This window comes from Bufo gargarizans, chromosome 3 (assembly GCF_014858855.1).
Source record: "Bufo gargarizans isolate SCDJY-AF-19 chromosome 3, ASM1485885v1, whole genome shotgun sequence".
In the NCBI taxonomy this organism is placed as follows: Eukaryota; Metazoa; Chordata; class Amphibia; order Anura; family Bufonidae; genus Bufo; species Bufo gargarizans.
The window spans coordinates 35,963,548-35,979,367 of record NC_058082.1 but is presented as its reverse complement, the minus strand read 5'-3'; the positions used below and the strand labels follow the sequence as shown (position 1 = coordinate 35,979,367).

The 15,820-nt window shown below is 42.3% G+C and overlaps 1 protein-coding gene across 1 annotated transcript in view; it reads left to right on the top strand.

Annotated features, from left to right (window-relative positions):
* The window catches only part of PRSS23 (serine protease 23), a 37,762-nt gene extending 30,166 nt beyond the window's left edge, over nucleotides 1–7,596 (top strand). Inside the window, exon 2 of the mRNA XM_044283765.1 lies at nucleotides 855–7,596. Coding sequence (XP_044139700.1) covers nucleotides 870–1,997 — 1,128 coding nt within the window. The 5' untranslated portion in view covers nucleotides 855–869 and the 3' untranslated portion in view covers nucleotides 1,998–7,596. The remainder of the gene's footprint in view (nucleotides 1–854) is intronic.
* The last annotated feature ends 8,224 nt before the right edge of the window (nucleotides 7,597–15,820 follow it).

Sequence of the window (15,820 nt, the reverse complement as noted above, 5' to 3'; positions counted from 1 at the left end):
CGTAAAAATGACAATAGTCATAGGGCCGGCAATGTGTGGTCCACAAAATGCCGACCGCACACGGCCGGTATGTATTTTCTGCCGATCCGGACAGCAAAACACTTACTGGACGTGTGAATGGGGTCCATTCACACGTCCGTAAGTGTTTTGCTGTCTGGATCGGCAGAAAATACACAAGCATAATGCACATTACAGGCACAGCAGTGTCTCTGCATACAGAATGCACAAAGTGATGTCACCATACAGGGATAATGCAAACAGCAATGTCAGAGCATAAGGGTAATACACACAGTGATGTCACAGCATAGTGATAATGAACACCGTGATGTCATTATAGAGAGAGTTCACATATACATGTTGCTGGTAATTATTTTTTTTCTAGAATTGTGATATTGATGGCCTATCCTCAGCGGGGGTATTATGAGTCAAACCCCCACCGATCTGCTGTGCGAAGAGGCTGCGGTAAGCACCAAGGCTTCTCAAATTTCTGATCGGATGGCGGTGCCAGGAATTGGACCCCTGCCTATATCATATTGATGACCTATCCTGAGGGTAGGCCATCAATATGAAAATTCCAGAAACCCTGTTTTTATCTGCAGAAAGTGAAAAAAGCAATGCCACAATAGAGGGACAATCCACCACTGTAGGACTGTATCAAGTAACTATTGGGGACCATAGCAAAACTCATCCAGTTGTCCTTCCCCTTCAATCATCCATAGTCATCACTACAGTAACTGCACTTTACCTCTGTCTAGAGGTGAGCCCCTTGTTGGGCCCCGTGACAGCTTTAGATAGTACTGTTATTATAATTTTTTTTATTACACTAATTAATCAATTGTTTTCTTTATTTGCAGATTGAAGAAATAGTAATGGCAGAACAGGTGTCGGCAGCTTATGTCCTCCTGTTCCTGATCTCCTGTGTGGAGTCTCATAACTCTGGTTCAAAACCAACTTGGCCAACGTACAAAGTTCCAGTGGTTCTTCCTCAGTCGACCACTGGCCTCAAGAAACCTCACTTTAATGGAGAGGCAAGGCTTGATGTACCAGGTTCCTGTGGGTCAGAATGTCACAAACAGTTCCCAATGCCTACTTTGGATGAACTGAAGGGCAACATGGCATACGAGACCTTGTATTCCAACGGGAGCCGCACTTTGACTGAAGTAGGGATTTACGTTTTTCCCAACAGAGCAGACAGTGAAAGAAGCCACGGGAAGTCCCGTCGTAAAAGGCAAATCTATGGATATGACAGCAGGTTTAATATCTACGGGAAGAACTTCTTACTTAATTATCCCTTTTCAACTTCTGTAAAGTTGTCAACTGGTTGTACTGGCACGTTGGTGGCAGAGAAACATGTCCTTACTGCCGCCCACTGCATTCATGATGGCAAAAATTATGTCAAGGGGGCACAGAAGCTCAGAGTGGGATTCTTAAAGTCGAAATTCAAAGATGGAGGTAAAGGTCTCAAGCAAACAAATTCTGGATCTAGTGAAAAAATGAAATTCCAATGGATTCGAGTAAAAAGAACCCATGTCCCAAAAGGATGGATTAGAGGTAATTCCAATGACATTGGCATGGATTACGACTATGCTTTACTAGAACTTAAAAAACCCCATAAAAGAAAATTTATGATGATCGGTGTGAGTCCAACTGGCCGACAGTTGCCTGGTGGAAGAATCCACTTCTCCGGCTTTGACAACGATAGACCGGGGAACCTAGTATATCGATTCTGTGATGTCAAGGAAGAAACCTACGACCTACTTTACCAACAGTGCGATGCCCAGCCGGGAGCCAGTGGTTCGGGAGTTTACGTCAGGATGTGGAAACGAGACAAACGGAGATGGGAACGGAAGATTATTGGAATTTTTTCTGGGCATCAGTGGGTGGACAAAAACGGGGACAAGCAGGATTTTAATGTAGCAGTGCGTATAACACCTCTTAAATATGCGCAAATCTGCTTTTGGATCAAAGGAAATTATATTGATTGTAGGGATGAATAATGTGGTTCTACTAACCAAATTTTTAAATAAACAATTGCTCTGGTTATATGAATGGCCAACGTATGAATGTACTGTTCAGCCAATGCAACCTTTTCTTCTTCCTACCTTTGTCAACGGAGATGTGATCTTTCATCGACCTTGAAGGACAATGGGAACGTTTCGACTTCTTTCGACTAGCTTCTTTCACGCTACTAAGTCAACTGATTCTACCAGACGTGTATTGAAGAATTTAGGTTTTTGTTCTTTTTGTGTCTCTCTTCGAGACCTCAGGATAGCTAATGAGGACTGTCACATAAAATCACGTTGATTGGGGGGGGGGGGCTTCATTCGAAAAGGCTGAATAAAAGTTGAAAAGTTTTTCGACAGTTGCCTTTCGCTCTATGATATATAGTAGACACTTTTCCCTTGCTTCATTCTAAGACTGCAAATGTGTCTCTTTTATAAATTACTATATTCCTACTGACTTATTATCACTGCTGTAGAAAAGTATTTTTTTTTACTATGCATTTTTGTTCCCTTAAGTAGCTTTTCATCTCAGGGTGTACAAAATATGCAGGGGGAAGCTTAAATGTATTATTAGGATGTCATTCTTCATTGAACTCATTGAGCGGTATTTTATAAAAAAACAATATTCTTATCCAACATATTCAAAATTTGTGAAAGGGAAGAATGTTCTTGTCGGAAAAAAGTTTTAGAAAGAGTGTCATCAAAATTATACCCAGAACAAAAATTAAAATTTATCAACCGCTATCTCGAGAAAACAGACAGTGGGCTCCATGAAAAATTATTTTTCCGATGTTGAATTTCAATGTTTTGACTTATGCCAAATATTCAAATTGAACGGGCTACCATGACATCCTCTTCCAATATCCTCAGCAATGGATTATTGGGATTGTGCGTCTCTCCCGACATAGAATTTTATTCACCAATGGTGGGATCGCTACATTGGGCCATATCACTAGTTAAAAAAGTTCACTGGCTAATTCAAAATTTTTTTGTTTAAATGGTGTCTTCTAATTAGCTTATTTTCTTGTCTCCCATCAGAAGGGTGAAAGATATGGCAGACAGATTGGGGTGAACTATTGCCAAGACACTCTGAAATACTTCTGTACACTAGAAGCTATGAAGTCATACAGTCTGTCCCTGGGTTTTCCACAATTAGAAGAACATAGCTGTCTCTTTTTTCTCCCCCTAGAAACAGCACCACTCAAGTCCACAGGTTGCATCTGGTACTGCAGCTTAGCTCCATTGAAGTGATTGGGGCAAAGTTACCACCACACACAACCAATGGACAGATATGTCTCTGTTTTTGGAAGAAGACAGCCACGTTTTTCCAATCTTAGACAACCCTTTACACTTCTGGCAAGGGAGAAGAACATTGGAGGAATATATATCATCTTATCAAATGTAAAGTTTTTGGTTAAGAGAAGTTAATGGCCCTGGGCTGTAATACCAAGTACAGCCACAATACAGTGTATGGCACTGTACTTGGTGTGCTGTGAGGAAGCCAGAGAGGTGCCGCCTCTTCATACAGCTGATCGATGGGGGTGCCAGGTAATGGACACTCACGGATCAAATACTGATGACCTATCCTTAGGATAGGACATCAGTATTAAACTCTTTAATGAGGCAATTCCTAAGTTATATAATATCTAGCATATTTTGTAATAAATAAAGCTGTGTGGAGTACTACAGTGGTCATTCTGGTACCCTTGCCGATCAATCGATTGCAGAGCACACAGTGCACCAGGCACAGCGCTGGACATTTAATAGTGGCTATCCCTGGTATTGCAGCTCAGTCTTGAGCTGTAGTTACAAGGGACGGCCACTACACCAATCCTAAACTGGGATCATCAGTATAAATGTCCTGGAAAACCTCTTTAGAGGAAATTCGTAATAATTTTACAAAATATAAATGAAGCAACTTTTGAAAAACTTTTTTAAAATAAAGTTGCAGTTTAAATTACTAGTTATCAACTGGTGCTAAAGTCGCTTTAGTACTTAATCTACATGCATTATTATAAAATATTAGAATGACCTTCGAATATTCCCCCCCCCCCAAAAAAAATAAATATACATTTTAAAAGCTGAAAAAATGAACCTATAGAAAAGTTGCAGAAGAGCTTTGAGGATGGAATTACATAGAGTGAACCTCTATGAACAGGTCAAGACAAACATTGGACACTTTGTATTGTCACACTGAAATTCCAGACATATTTCTCTGATGAGAAGAGACGGCTGCAGATTGGTGAACATTACTTTAGGTCCATCACTTCTGGTCTGAACTTGCAGAATAGTCTATAGTCTGGCCATAACCTCCTGACCCACCTTACCCAAAGTGCAGCATTGTACATGGAAGATTAGATGGTGACTGATCCACTGTAAACGTGTATTGATGGTATCCCCAAATTGGAGGAGACTGATGACTGATCTTAGGATAAAAGCCTAGTGGTGACTAGTTAGATACGTAAAATGGACTTAAATGGACGTAAAAAGAAGTTTTTTAGGGCATGTTGATCTAATATAATGATTAACTCAATTAAGAATTGATTCTAGTAGCTAACGAGACATCATCGATCGGTGGTTATTATAGGCTCCACATCAGGCCTATGTAAAAGAAGCCTTAGAGCCATTGCCGTACCAACTATGGAGCCAGACCATGCAACTGCACAGGCGGAGGGGTATCCAGAGCTGAACTGCTTCTTCTGTTCCCAACATAGATTCACAGCATTTTCCTTCAGCCACCACATGGGGGAACTCAGTGAAAAGAGATTATTTACAGCTTCTTTTGAAATTAATGGATCAATTCATATAAGTTGACCTCCCCCTAGGTCTGGAGGCAAACAGTTTTAAAATATTGTATGTGTACAGAAGCCGTATACATAAAGCTGTATGGTGGAGATTTCTCGATGTATATATACCAGTTGTCACTAGGTGTTGTTGCTCTGGAAGGGATGGTAAGACATGGTGCATGCCGATGCTCTCTTTATATACTGAATTAGAACCCTCTAGTGGAAGGGTTGGAGTGGAAAATCACAGCCTAAACAGAGAAAATGTTGCTATTTCAGTCTGTCATAGACTTGTATAGAGGTTCAATGCAAGTCTATGGAAATGTCTAAGCAGTGTTTTCAGACATAAACAACAGACCTAAACCAGACAGCCAAAAGGTCAGTGTGTCTGTTTTCCCCCCCAGAGCTTTGCATATACTCTTATAGTAACTGTAGAAGATTTCTAACTTCTCAGTTCATAGATAGAAAGTCCCAAAGTCTTTCAGTATTAGCTGGCTGTGAATTAACCCTTTTCGCAGTGCAGATATAGTGCAATAACAGTACAAATCAAAAGGATACATTACAATAAACATAAAATGAAGTTCAGCAATATGAAACAGTAGAAGTGCACACACCAGTATAAATCACAGTGCAAGTCAACCCTTCGAAGTGCAATAAAGTAATGCATTGATGGCTTTGCATAGTAGCCAAAGAGACAAAAGTCCCCAAACATCTATAGTCTGCTCCAGGGCACCACATATAGTGTTCAGAAAGAGCTCCATATTTATGAAGGACCAGTTTCAGTTTTTTTCGAAGTTGGATAAATTGGGTGAATAGCGTCTTTTTCATTCCTTTTTGTTTTATTCTTCCACTTTCGAATCTTAAATTTGTCAGTAGTCTGGGAAGTCGTGCTTTGCATTCCTCCTTGCCTGGGAGTATTTGAAGCTTGCATACTGGGAAACTGGTTGAGGTGGGTGAGGATTCCATGCTAAAATTTGCTGAGACCATTATGGGACCATAAAAAAAATCTGTGTAGACTCATGGTTAGCGGCACTATATACAAGTTTCTCAGCAATAGATCACCACATGTGTCCATTGAAAATAGAACTGAATTGACCCTAGGACCCAATAATTGGCTTAATTATTTTATTTTTCCTTCCATTGATCAAGAGGAGTGAGATCACCATTTTTATTCATACAGGAGGTCCCCACTGAGGTCTCTCCTAATGGAGGATGGCCACTTGCGGAGAAAGACCTGGCATATCTATGCACTTCACTGATAACCTATTGTTTTTCATTAGAACTTTGCTATGCTTTGTTTAGCCTGTGGTGGCGCTGTAGAGTAATCTATTCAGTTCAATCTTATATTGTTCTGCCGATCCAGCATACAGTGATAGCTTCCTTCTGGATGTCATTCTCTCTGTTATTTTTACGTTTTTCTTATCTGTCAGAAAGAAAGAAAAAAAAGATTCCTGTTAAAAAACGTCAGTTATGCACATTTAGCATCCGTTTTTGCCATTTCCGCCTGAGATCCGTTTTTGTAGCTGGGAAAAAAAAAGTGTGGGAAACCTGAGTGACATCCATCATGGCTTTTGAAATGGTGTCCATATTCGTTCTCGCCTATATTTCCCAGAAACTGTTGTAAATAAAGGCTTTGTGCACATTTGCAACCAATTTTATAACTCACATGTATCTAAAATAAAAAACAAAGTAACTTTGATAAAAAGGTTCATCATTCAAAATTTCCTCCCATGGTGTGCATACAGCTCCCTGTGCAGACCTATATATGTCTGTGATTATGGACTAGAGACCAACCCTGTGTAGACTGACACTACAGTTGTACTCCCTCCATTCATTCATTCTGTAGGTTGTCTGAAGAAGGGGATCAAATTACACAGGGACTGTCAGACTACACAGGGATTGTTTGTAGTCTGTAACCATGGAGACGTAGCACCTGTGTACAAAAAAAAGAATTAGGAGATAAATCTGTGTGCAAAGTTGCTTTATTACTCATTTTAGATGCAGTAGGGTCAAAAAATAGCTGCAAATGTTTACATACCCTTTAAGAAACAGACGGACGTGGGGGGGGGGGAACGTATGGTGTTGCTACTAAAAAGAATTAATGAGCAGCATGTTGTATTATGTAATCCTTCTGGTTAAACCTACTTGGTTTTTATGGTGCTTTTATATTTATTCTCTTATTGTAAATTTTATGGCATTGAGCAGCATTGATGACGTGTCACACATATTGGGGGGAATTTATCATGGGGGGAATATTTGAAGTCAGCTTTGCTTGAGTCTGCGTTGGCGTATTTAATGCCACTTTTTTAAATGTCGTATGTTGTTTGAGAAATTTGTCTTATCCTTAAACTTTTTTTTGAACTTTTGTCTAGAAATGCCCCTCCTACTGGAGGGCGGAGGAGGAAAAAATCTGGAGTAGTGATGAATCTGGAATGAAACCCATTAACATCGTTAACCATGCCCACTTTTCCTACTCATATTACTATCATACTGGAGTGAGTGGTGTAAAAATGCAATAAGTCAAAAAAATTTGCGCAAGTGAGCCCAAAAAGTCGTAAAAGTCCCCTTTTGCAACTTTTTGAAGGGAGAATTCTGGAGTGAAGGCAGGATAATTGCATGTTTTATTTTTATGCATTGAGTCCTATGTGTTCATCATCGTCCTGGAGAAAAAGTTCTCAAAAATGTGTACAAAATATTTTTGTATGTAAATAATTGTAAGGATCATTGCTTGGATGTAACGCTTAATATAATGGAATTTCTTTTTGATTGTAAAACAGTGAAGAAAGTTCTGATAAAATGAAAGAAATCCATCAATTGTGTGTGAGGCCTGTTTTTTTTTTGTGTGTATAAGTTTTTAAAAATATCACCTAACAGGTTTGGGTAGCAGTGCTTTGCTATGTGACATTAGATGTGATCGCTTCCAGCTATGCCCACCTGATCATTTACGAGAGGGCAACAACATCACTGGGTGTAGGGAGAAGAAACAAAGGGAAGAGGTAATTTAAATTTTGCTCTGTGAAAATTCCTGAAATATGGTTTAAACTTTCTTTCACATTCTTTGTAAAAATATATATAAATAACTGTTTCAAAAAACTTTACACCTTTCCCACACACTGCATCTTTATTTCCTGATACAACGCTATAAATTTTGTTTCCTTCCATATAACTTATCAGTTAAATTAAAAAAGAATATTTATTTTATGCCTTGAGTCACCACTAGGGAGAGCTCACTGCATACAGATGTATACAGCTACCACTGTATGACAAAATCTGCTTGTCTCTCCTTAGTGGTTGTTCGTCCTGTGGATGTTTTGCTAAGTATCCATGCTAGGCATTCCTCAGCGAGACAAACACATCAGCAAATCTCACTCTCACAAATTTATAGAAATATATCTTTTGTCCTAAGTGTAGAAGCTTCTGTGAGGCCCAACAACCAAAAGAGACCCATAAAACACTAAAATAAACTTTTGATGACCTAAATTCACCTACTGTTTTACATGGTGGCGATGAAGCATGGTCCATTCCAGTTGTAACTGTGGGGCCTAGTGGTTTCTTGTTACATCTCTTTGGATTTGAAAGCAGAACCCTAGTGAAGCCTTCTTTTACCTAGGCAAAAATTCAGTTTGATGACCTTAATTGCCACCCATTCTGGAACCCAGCAACCAGACCACATGTTGAGTGAGGCTTTTCAAGGGTCCCAAGACCAGACCCTGTAAAGAATACCTGCTGGACCAAGGCACTTCCGGGCCATCACACCCACTCCCCTACATCACCAATGCGGAGTGGGGTAGATACACCAGGTCTGCCACGTGTTGGCCCCGTTCGAGTAGGAATCCAAGATGGTCAGCGGAGCATGTCTGCCTCAATGACGTGCTCCCCATAGTGTTCCTGCTAGACAGGACACTAGGACACTAGATCGCTTGCTCGAGGCTGGGGAGAGTGCCTTGGTGGAGCAAAAAGAGGCAACAATGCTCCACCAAGACCAGGCCCAGGACGAGGAAGAGGAGGAAGAATGTGTTGAGTTTGCCGACGTCTAGGAGCCTGGGCCTGGTCAGGAAAGAGAGGCGGTGAGGATGGCACCATTAGTCTGGGGGTGGGGTGTCTCCCACAGGGAGCAGCAGCAGGAGGACCAAGATGTCCTGGTGCCGGGCAGCCGAGAAGAGTCATAACGGGCTGTCCTCTTCCCCATGGCTGCCCACATGCTACGATGCCTCAGAGGGTCCCCCGGATCAGGAAAATCAAGTATAGGGATGAGTTTTGGTTGGCAACTCTTTTAGACCCTTGCTGCAAGGGGAAACTGGAGCAGTTCATCCCAGCCAGCCAGAGGGAGTCCCGTATGCAAAACCTGCGGGCCTGTCTGCTCCTCCGGCTGGAGCAGGCAAACCCTCAGCCTCACACTCCAGTTCTCCCCGCCCATCTAACCCAGCAGGTGGCTGGCCCAAGCACCTCCAGCCGAGCAGGTGATCTTATGGGTGAGATGAGGCTGTTCTACCAGCCTGCGTTATCCAGTAGCAGCAGCAGCAGTCACCACCAGCGGCTGGCCCGCATGGTGGCAGACTACTCGGGGTCCGTCGGTGCTTCCGACAGCATGAGCACCGACGACCCCATTGAGTACTGAGTTGCCAGGCTGGACACCTGCCGTGAGCTTGCTCAGTATGCGCTGGAAGTACTGTCTTGTTCCCCCTCCAGTGTACTGTCTGAGTGGACATTCAGAGCGGCAGGTGGGATGGTCACCGACAAGCGGACCCGTCTGTCAACTGACTCCGTGGACAGACTGATATTTATCAAAATGAACGAGTTCTAGATCGGCAGTGACTTTTTGGCCCCCGCCGTCGGTTCTGGCCGCTGAAGGGTCCATTGTCCATCCCTCTCCTTGATTCTCCCTCCCAAACTTCGTTGTTTTTTAACTTATGTACAGTCGTGGCCAAAAGTTTTGAGAATGACCCAAATATTAGTTTTCACAAAGTTTGCTGCTAAACTGCTTTTAGATCTTTGTTTCAGTTGTTTCTGTGATGTAGTGAAATATAATTACACGCACTTCATACGTTTCAAAGGCTTTTATCGACAATTACATGACGTTTATGCAAAGAGTCAGTATTTGCAGTGTTGGCCCTTCTTTTTCAGGACCTCTGCAATTCGACTGGGCATGCTCTCAATCAACTTCTGGGCCAATTCCTGACTGATAGCAACCCATTCTTTCATAATCACTTCTTGGAGTTTGTCAGAATTAGTGGGTTTTTGTTTGTCCACCCCCCTCTTGAGGATTGACCACAAGTTCTCAATGGGATTAAGATCTGGGGAGTTTCCAGGCCATGGACCCCCGAGCCACTTAGTTATCACTTTTGCCTTATGGCACGGTGCTCCATCGTGCTGGAAAATGCATTGTTCTTCACCAAACTGTTGTTGGATTGTTGGAAGAAGTTGCTGTTGGAGGGTGTTTTGGTACCATTCTTTATTCATGGCTGTGTTTTTGGGCAAAATTGTGAGTGAGCCCACTGCCTTGGATGAGAAGCAACCTCACACATGAATGGTCTCAGGATGCTTTTCTGTTGGCATGACACAGGACTGATGGTAGCGCTCACCTTTTCTTCTCCGGACAAGCCTTTTTCCTGATGCCCCAAACAATCGGAAAGAGGCTTCATCGGAGAATATGACTTTGCTCCAGCCCTCAGCAGTCCATTCACCATATTTTCTGCAGAAGATCAATCTGTCCCTGATGTTTTTGGAGAGAAGTGGCTTCTTTGCTGCCCTTCTTGACACCAGGCCATCTTCCAAAAGTCTTCGCCTCACTGTGCGTGCAGATGCGCTCACACCTGCCTGCTGCCATTCCTGAGCAAGCTCTGCACTGGTGGCACTCCGCTCCCGCAGCTGAATCCTCTTTAGGAGATGATCCTGGCACTTGCTGGACTTTCTTGGACGCCCTGAAGCCTTCTTAACAAGAATTGAACCTCTTTCCTTGAAGTTCTTGATGATCCTATAAATTGTTGATTGAGGTGCAATCTTAGTAGCCACAATATCCTTGCCTGTGAAGCCATTTTCATGCAACTCAATGATGGCTGCACGCGTTTCTTTGCAGGTCACCACGGTTAACAATGGAAGAACAATGATTTCAAGCATCACCCTCCTTTTAACAGGAAAAGTCAGTCTGCCATTTTAACCCAATCAGCCTGACATAATGATCTCCAGCCTTGTGCTCGCCAACATTCTCACCTGAGTTAACAAGACGATTACTGAAATGATCTCAGCAGGTCCTTTAATGACAACAGTGAAATGCAGTGGAAAGTTTTTTGGGGGATTAAGTTAATTTTCATGGCAAAGAAGGACTATGCAATTCATCTGATCACTGTTCATAACATTCTGGAGTATATGCAAATTGCTATTATAAAAACTTAAGCAGCAACTTTTCCAATTTCCAATATTTATGTAATTCTCAAAACTTTTGGCCACGACTGTACAGTCCTGATCAAAAGTTTAAGACCACTTGAAAAATGGCAAAAAATGATATTTTACATTGTTGGATCTTAACAAGGTTCCAAGTAGAGCTTCAACATGCAACAAGAAGAAATGAGACTAAGGCAAAACATTTTTTGAGCATTCAATTAATTGAAAATAACGATTAAGCTGAAACAAGCTGTTTTTCAGCTGATCCAAATTTTAGGACCACATGCCTTTAAAAGGCCAAATCTGTGCAAAGATGTGCATTCATTGTCATTTTCTGTCAGGTAGTCACATGTTGTGATGATAAAGGCAAAAAAACTCTTCCTTTTTGAACGTGGTCGGGTTGTTGAACTGCATAAGCAGGGTCTCTCACAGCGTGCCATCGCTGCTGATGTGGGACGCAGTAAGACAGTCATTTGGAATTTCCTAAAGGATCCTGAGGGTTATGGAACAAAAAAGTCAAGTGGAAGACCCAAAAAATTTTAATCAGCACTGAGCCGGAGGATCCAATTGGCTGTCCGTCAAGACACTGGACGATCCTCGACCCAAATTAAGGCCCTTACTGGTGGTGACTGCAGCCCCATAACCATTAGACGGCATCTGAGACTGAAGGACTTAAAAAAAAAACGTCTTCAAAGACCTCGTCTCCTTAAACGCCACAGAACTGCTCGTTTGGGCTTTGCAAGAGAGCACCAAACATGGGACATTCATGATGAGAATTTTTTTTACTTTGATGGTCCTGATGGTTTCCAACGTTACTGGCATGACAAGCAGATCCCACCTGAGATGTTTTCTACGCGCCACAGTAGAGGGGGCGCCATAATGGTCTGGGGTGCTTTTTCCTTCAGTGGAACAATGGAGCTTCAGGAAGTGCAGGGGCGTCAAACGGCCGCTTGCTATGTCCAGATGTTGCAGAGAGCATTCCTCATGACTGAGGGCCCTCGTCTGTGTGGTAACGACTGGGTTTTTCAACAGGACAACTCTACAGTAACACAATGCCCGCAGGACAAGGGACTTCTTCCAGGAGAATAACATCACTCTTTTGGCCCATCCTGCGTGTTCCCCTGATATAAATCCAATTGAGAACCTTTCGGGATGGATGGCAAGGGAAGTTTACAAAAATGGATGTAGATGGCCTTCGTGCGGCCGTCTTCACCACTTGGAGAAATGTTCCCACTCACCTCATGAAAAAGGCTTGCATCAAGCATGCTGAAACTAATTTTTGAAGTGATAAACAATAACGGCAGAGCTACTCATTACTGAGTTCATGTTTGGAAGTTGGATTTCTGTTTTGGGGGGGGTTTAGTTTTTTTTGGAAGGTGTGGTCCTAAACTTTTGATCAGCTGAAAAACAGCCTGTTTCAGTTTATTTGTTGTTTTCATTAAATTGAATGCTCAAAAAATGTTTTGTCTCACTCCCATTTCTTCTTGTTGCATGTTGAAGCTCTACTTGGAACCTTGTTAAGATCCAGCCATGCTAAATTAGATTTTTTGCCATTTTTGTCAAGTGGTCTTAAACTTTTGATCAGGACTGTATATATTTCTTGATGACTTTAATTATTTATTTAAAGGGTTTCTGTGATCAGAATAATCGTTATGTAGCTGGCTGACATTAGCGATGTGCAGAACATAACTGTATGACTTATATCTCCCTGCCTGCCGCTGTTCGCGCTAAATAATGACTCTTATAATATACAAATGAGCCTCTAGGTGCTAGTAGGGCGTTGCTGCAGCACCTAAAGGCTCCGTCCTCTCACCGTTTGGCACGCCCTTGTAAAGGTGGTTGACATCCTCGGGCTCCTCCGTCCTTCGCAAATCCCGCACCTGCGCCGTCTATTTTAGTATTAGGCGCAGGCGCAGTGAGTGAAGGACGGCAGTAGGCAAGCGTCCTTTACTACATATTTTTTTGGTGACCAATTTTTTTTATTTTTAAATCTTTCAGTTTATTTATCTTTTTTTCATTAATTTATTAAACCTCTTATTTATTTATTCATTAATTTAACTAATTGTTGAAATATTTATATATATTAGGCTTTGTTCACATCACCGTTCAGCCTTTCCGTTCTCCTGCTCCGTTTAGGAGCAGGAGAACGGAAAGGACGGAAAAGGCACATAACTGATGCCAAACTGAGTCAAACGGAGCCCTTAGGACCCCATAGACTATAATGGGGTCCGTTATGTTTCCGCTCCGAAGATGATTTTTAAGCGGAGACAAAAGTCCTGCATGCACAAATTATCTTCTGAGCGGAAACATAACAGACCCCATTATAGTCTATGGGGTCCTAAGGGCTCCGTTTTACTCAGTTTGGCGTCAGTTATGTGCCTTTTCCGTCCTTTTTTCGTTCTCCTGCTCCTAAACGGAGCAGGAGAACGGAAAGGCTGAATGGTGATGTGAAAGAAGCCTAATACACATTAAGCCCGTTTGAATAACGGCGCTAGAACAGTAGTGCATAAACATTAGTAGCAACATTATATCTTAAATGTCAAGAGAACTTTACCACATTGGCTTTTTGTGTCGAATAACTCGATTCAATTGATTAATCGTTTCAGCCCTAGTATAGTGTAACCTTTATTCCTCTGTGTGTTCTCTAGACACTGCCCTTTATACATTAACCATATTGGAAAATAGACCTCTCCGATACCAATTGGCACACAGCGCTCCACATGCTGCCCGACCCGGTCTGCTCTTAGTTTCCATATCGGGCACATCGAGTCTGGAGAAGAACAATGCGGTAGAGCAGCCTGCCGCGCCATGTGCTGATTCCGCTAAGCCAGAGGGCAGCAGGACTGGCGTGGTTGGGGGCCCATTCCTGGGAACACATTCCTGCTGCAAACAAAGAACCTGCTGCTGTCTGTTCCTGCTAAGTTAGGCCGAGCTATGTGTAGGCCTTAGACTTGACCATTACCATGTACCTGCTGCTGCTGTCTGTCCTGATCTTGATGAGTTATGTGTTGGCCTTGTTCTACAGCATTATCATTTCCCTGATGCTGTCTGTTCTGTTCCTGCTGAGTTAGGGCCAGCTATGTGTATGCCTTAGACTACAGCGCTACCATTTCCCAGCTGCTGTCTGTTCTGTTTCTGCTAAGTTAGGCCCAGCTATGTGTACTCCTGACACTACAGCATTAGCATTTTCCAGCTGAGGCTATCTGTCCTGATATTGCATAGTTAGGCCAAGCAATGTGTATGCCGTATACTACAGCGTTACCATTTACCAGCTGCCGCTGTCTGTCCTGATATTGCTGAGTTAGGCCCAGTTATGTGTATGCCCTATACTACAGCATTACCATTTCCCTGCTGCTGTCTGTTCCTGCTGAGTTACGCAAAGCTCTGTGTATGCCTTACACTGCAGCGTTACAATTTACCTGCTACAGTCTGACCTGCTCCTGCCGAGTTTGGTCTAGCTAGGTAAAGGCCTTATACTATACCATTAACAATTATCTGCTGCTGCTGTTTGTCCTGATCCTGCTGAGGACTACCAGCATGGACCACTTATTCGCCCTTGGACTTTATCAACTATCGAATATTAGAATTCTCTTAATCTGTTGTGCATGCTTAATTTTTTTGCGCATATTCTCTGTTCATCATAGATTGTCAATATTAATATATATATATATATTTATATATTAAAACGTTCAGGACCTTGCAGGTACGTCCTAACTTGCAGGTACTTAACGCACTAGGACGAGCATTCTTGTCCTAGGGTTAATGCACTGCCCCACACGTGCTGCTGCGATCAGCAGCAGGGGCCCGGCTGATACTGACAGCCGGGCCCCTGCTATATCTGCCAGCATTGGTGAAAACACCGATGCTGGCGGATTAACCCCCTGTATGCCATGGTCACGCTGACCGTGGCATACAGGGGGTTTGCGGCAGCTTGTACATCCCCATCAGGTCCCCGTGCTGTGGTGACGGGGACCCGATGGTTGCTATGGCAGCAACGATGCCTTGAACAGGCATCGGGACTGCCAGCTACGGAAGCCCAGGAGATCCAGCCCCAGGGCTGGATCTCCTAGGCAACTGTTAGCGTCTTACAGTGTAAGACACTGACAGTTCAATACAGCACAATACAGATGTATTGTGCTGTATTGAAACAGGGATCAGACCCTGAAATCTTGAAGTCCCATAGTGGGAAAAAAAATTAAGTGAAAAAAAGAGGTTAAAAAAGTTTTTACAAAAAAATCTACTTTTCAAGTTAAAAAAAGCGCCCTTTTTGCAAAATAAAGTAAAAAAAAAAAAAATAGGGATAAAAAAGAAAAGTTGACATATTAGGTTTCTATGTGTCTGTATCGACTGGCTCTATAAAAATATCACATGACCTAACCCATCAGGTGAATACCGTCAAAAAATAAAAAATAAAATCTGTGCTAAAAAAAAACACCAAGTGATCAAAAAGGCGTATGAGCCCGAAAATAGTACCAATCCAACAGTCACCTCAGACTATGGAGACACTAAAATATTTTTGTTTCAAAAATGCTTATATTGTGTTAAATGTAAAAAAAATAAAAAAATAGACATATTAGGTATCGCCGCATCCGTAACAACCTGCTATATAAAAATACCAAATGACCTACCCCCTCAGAAAAACACCGTAAAAAA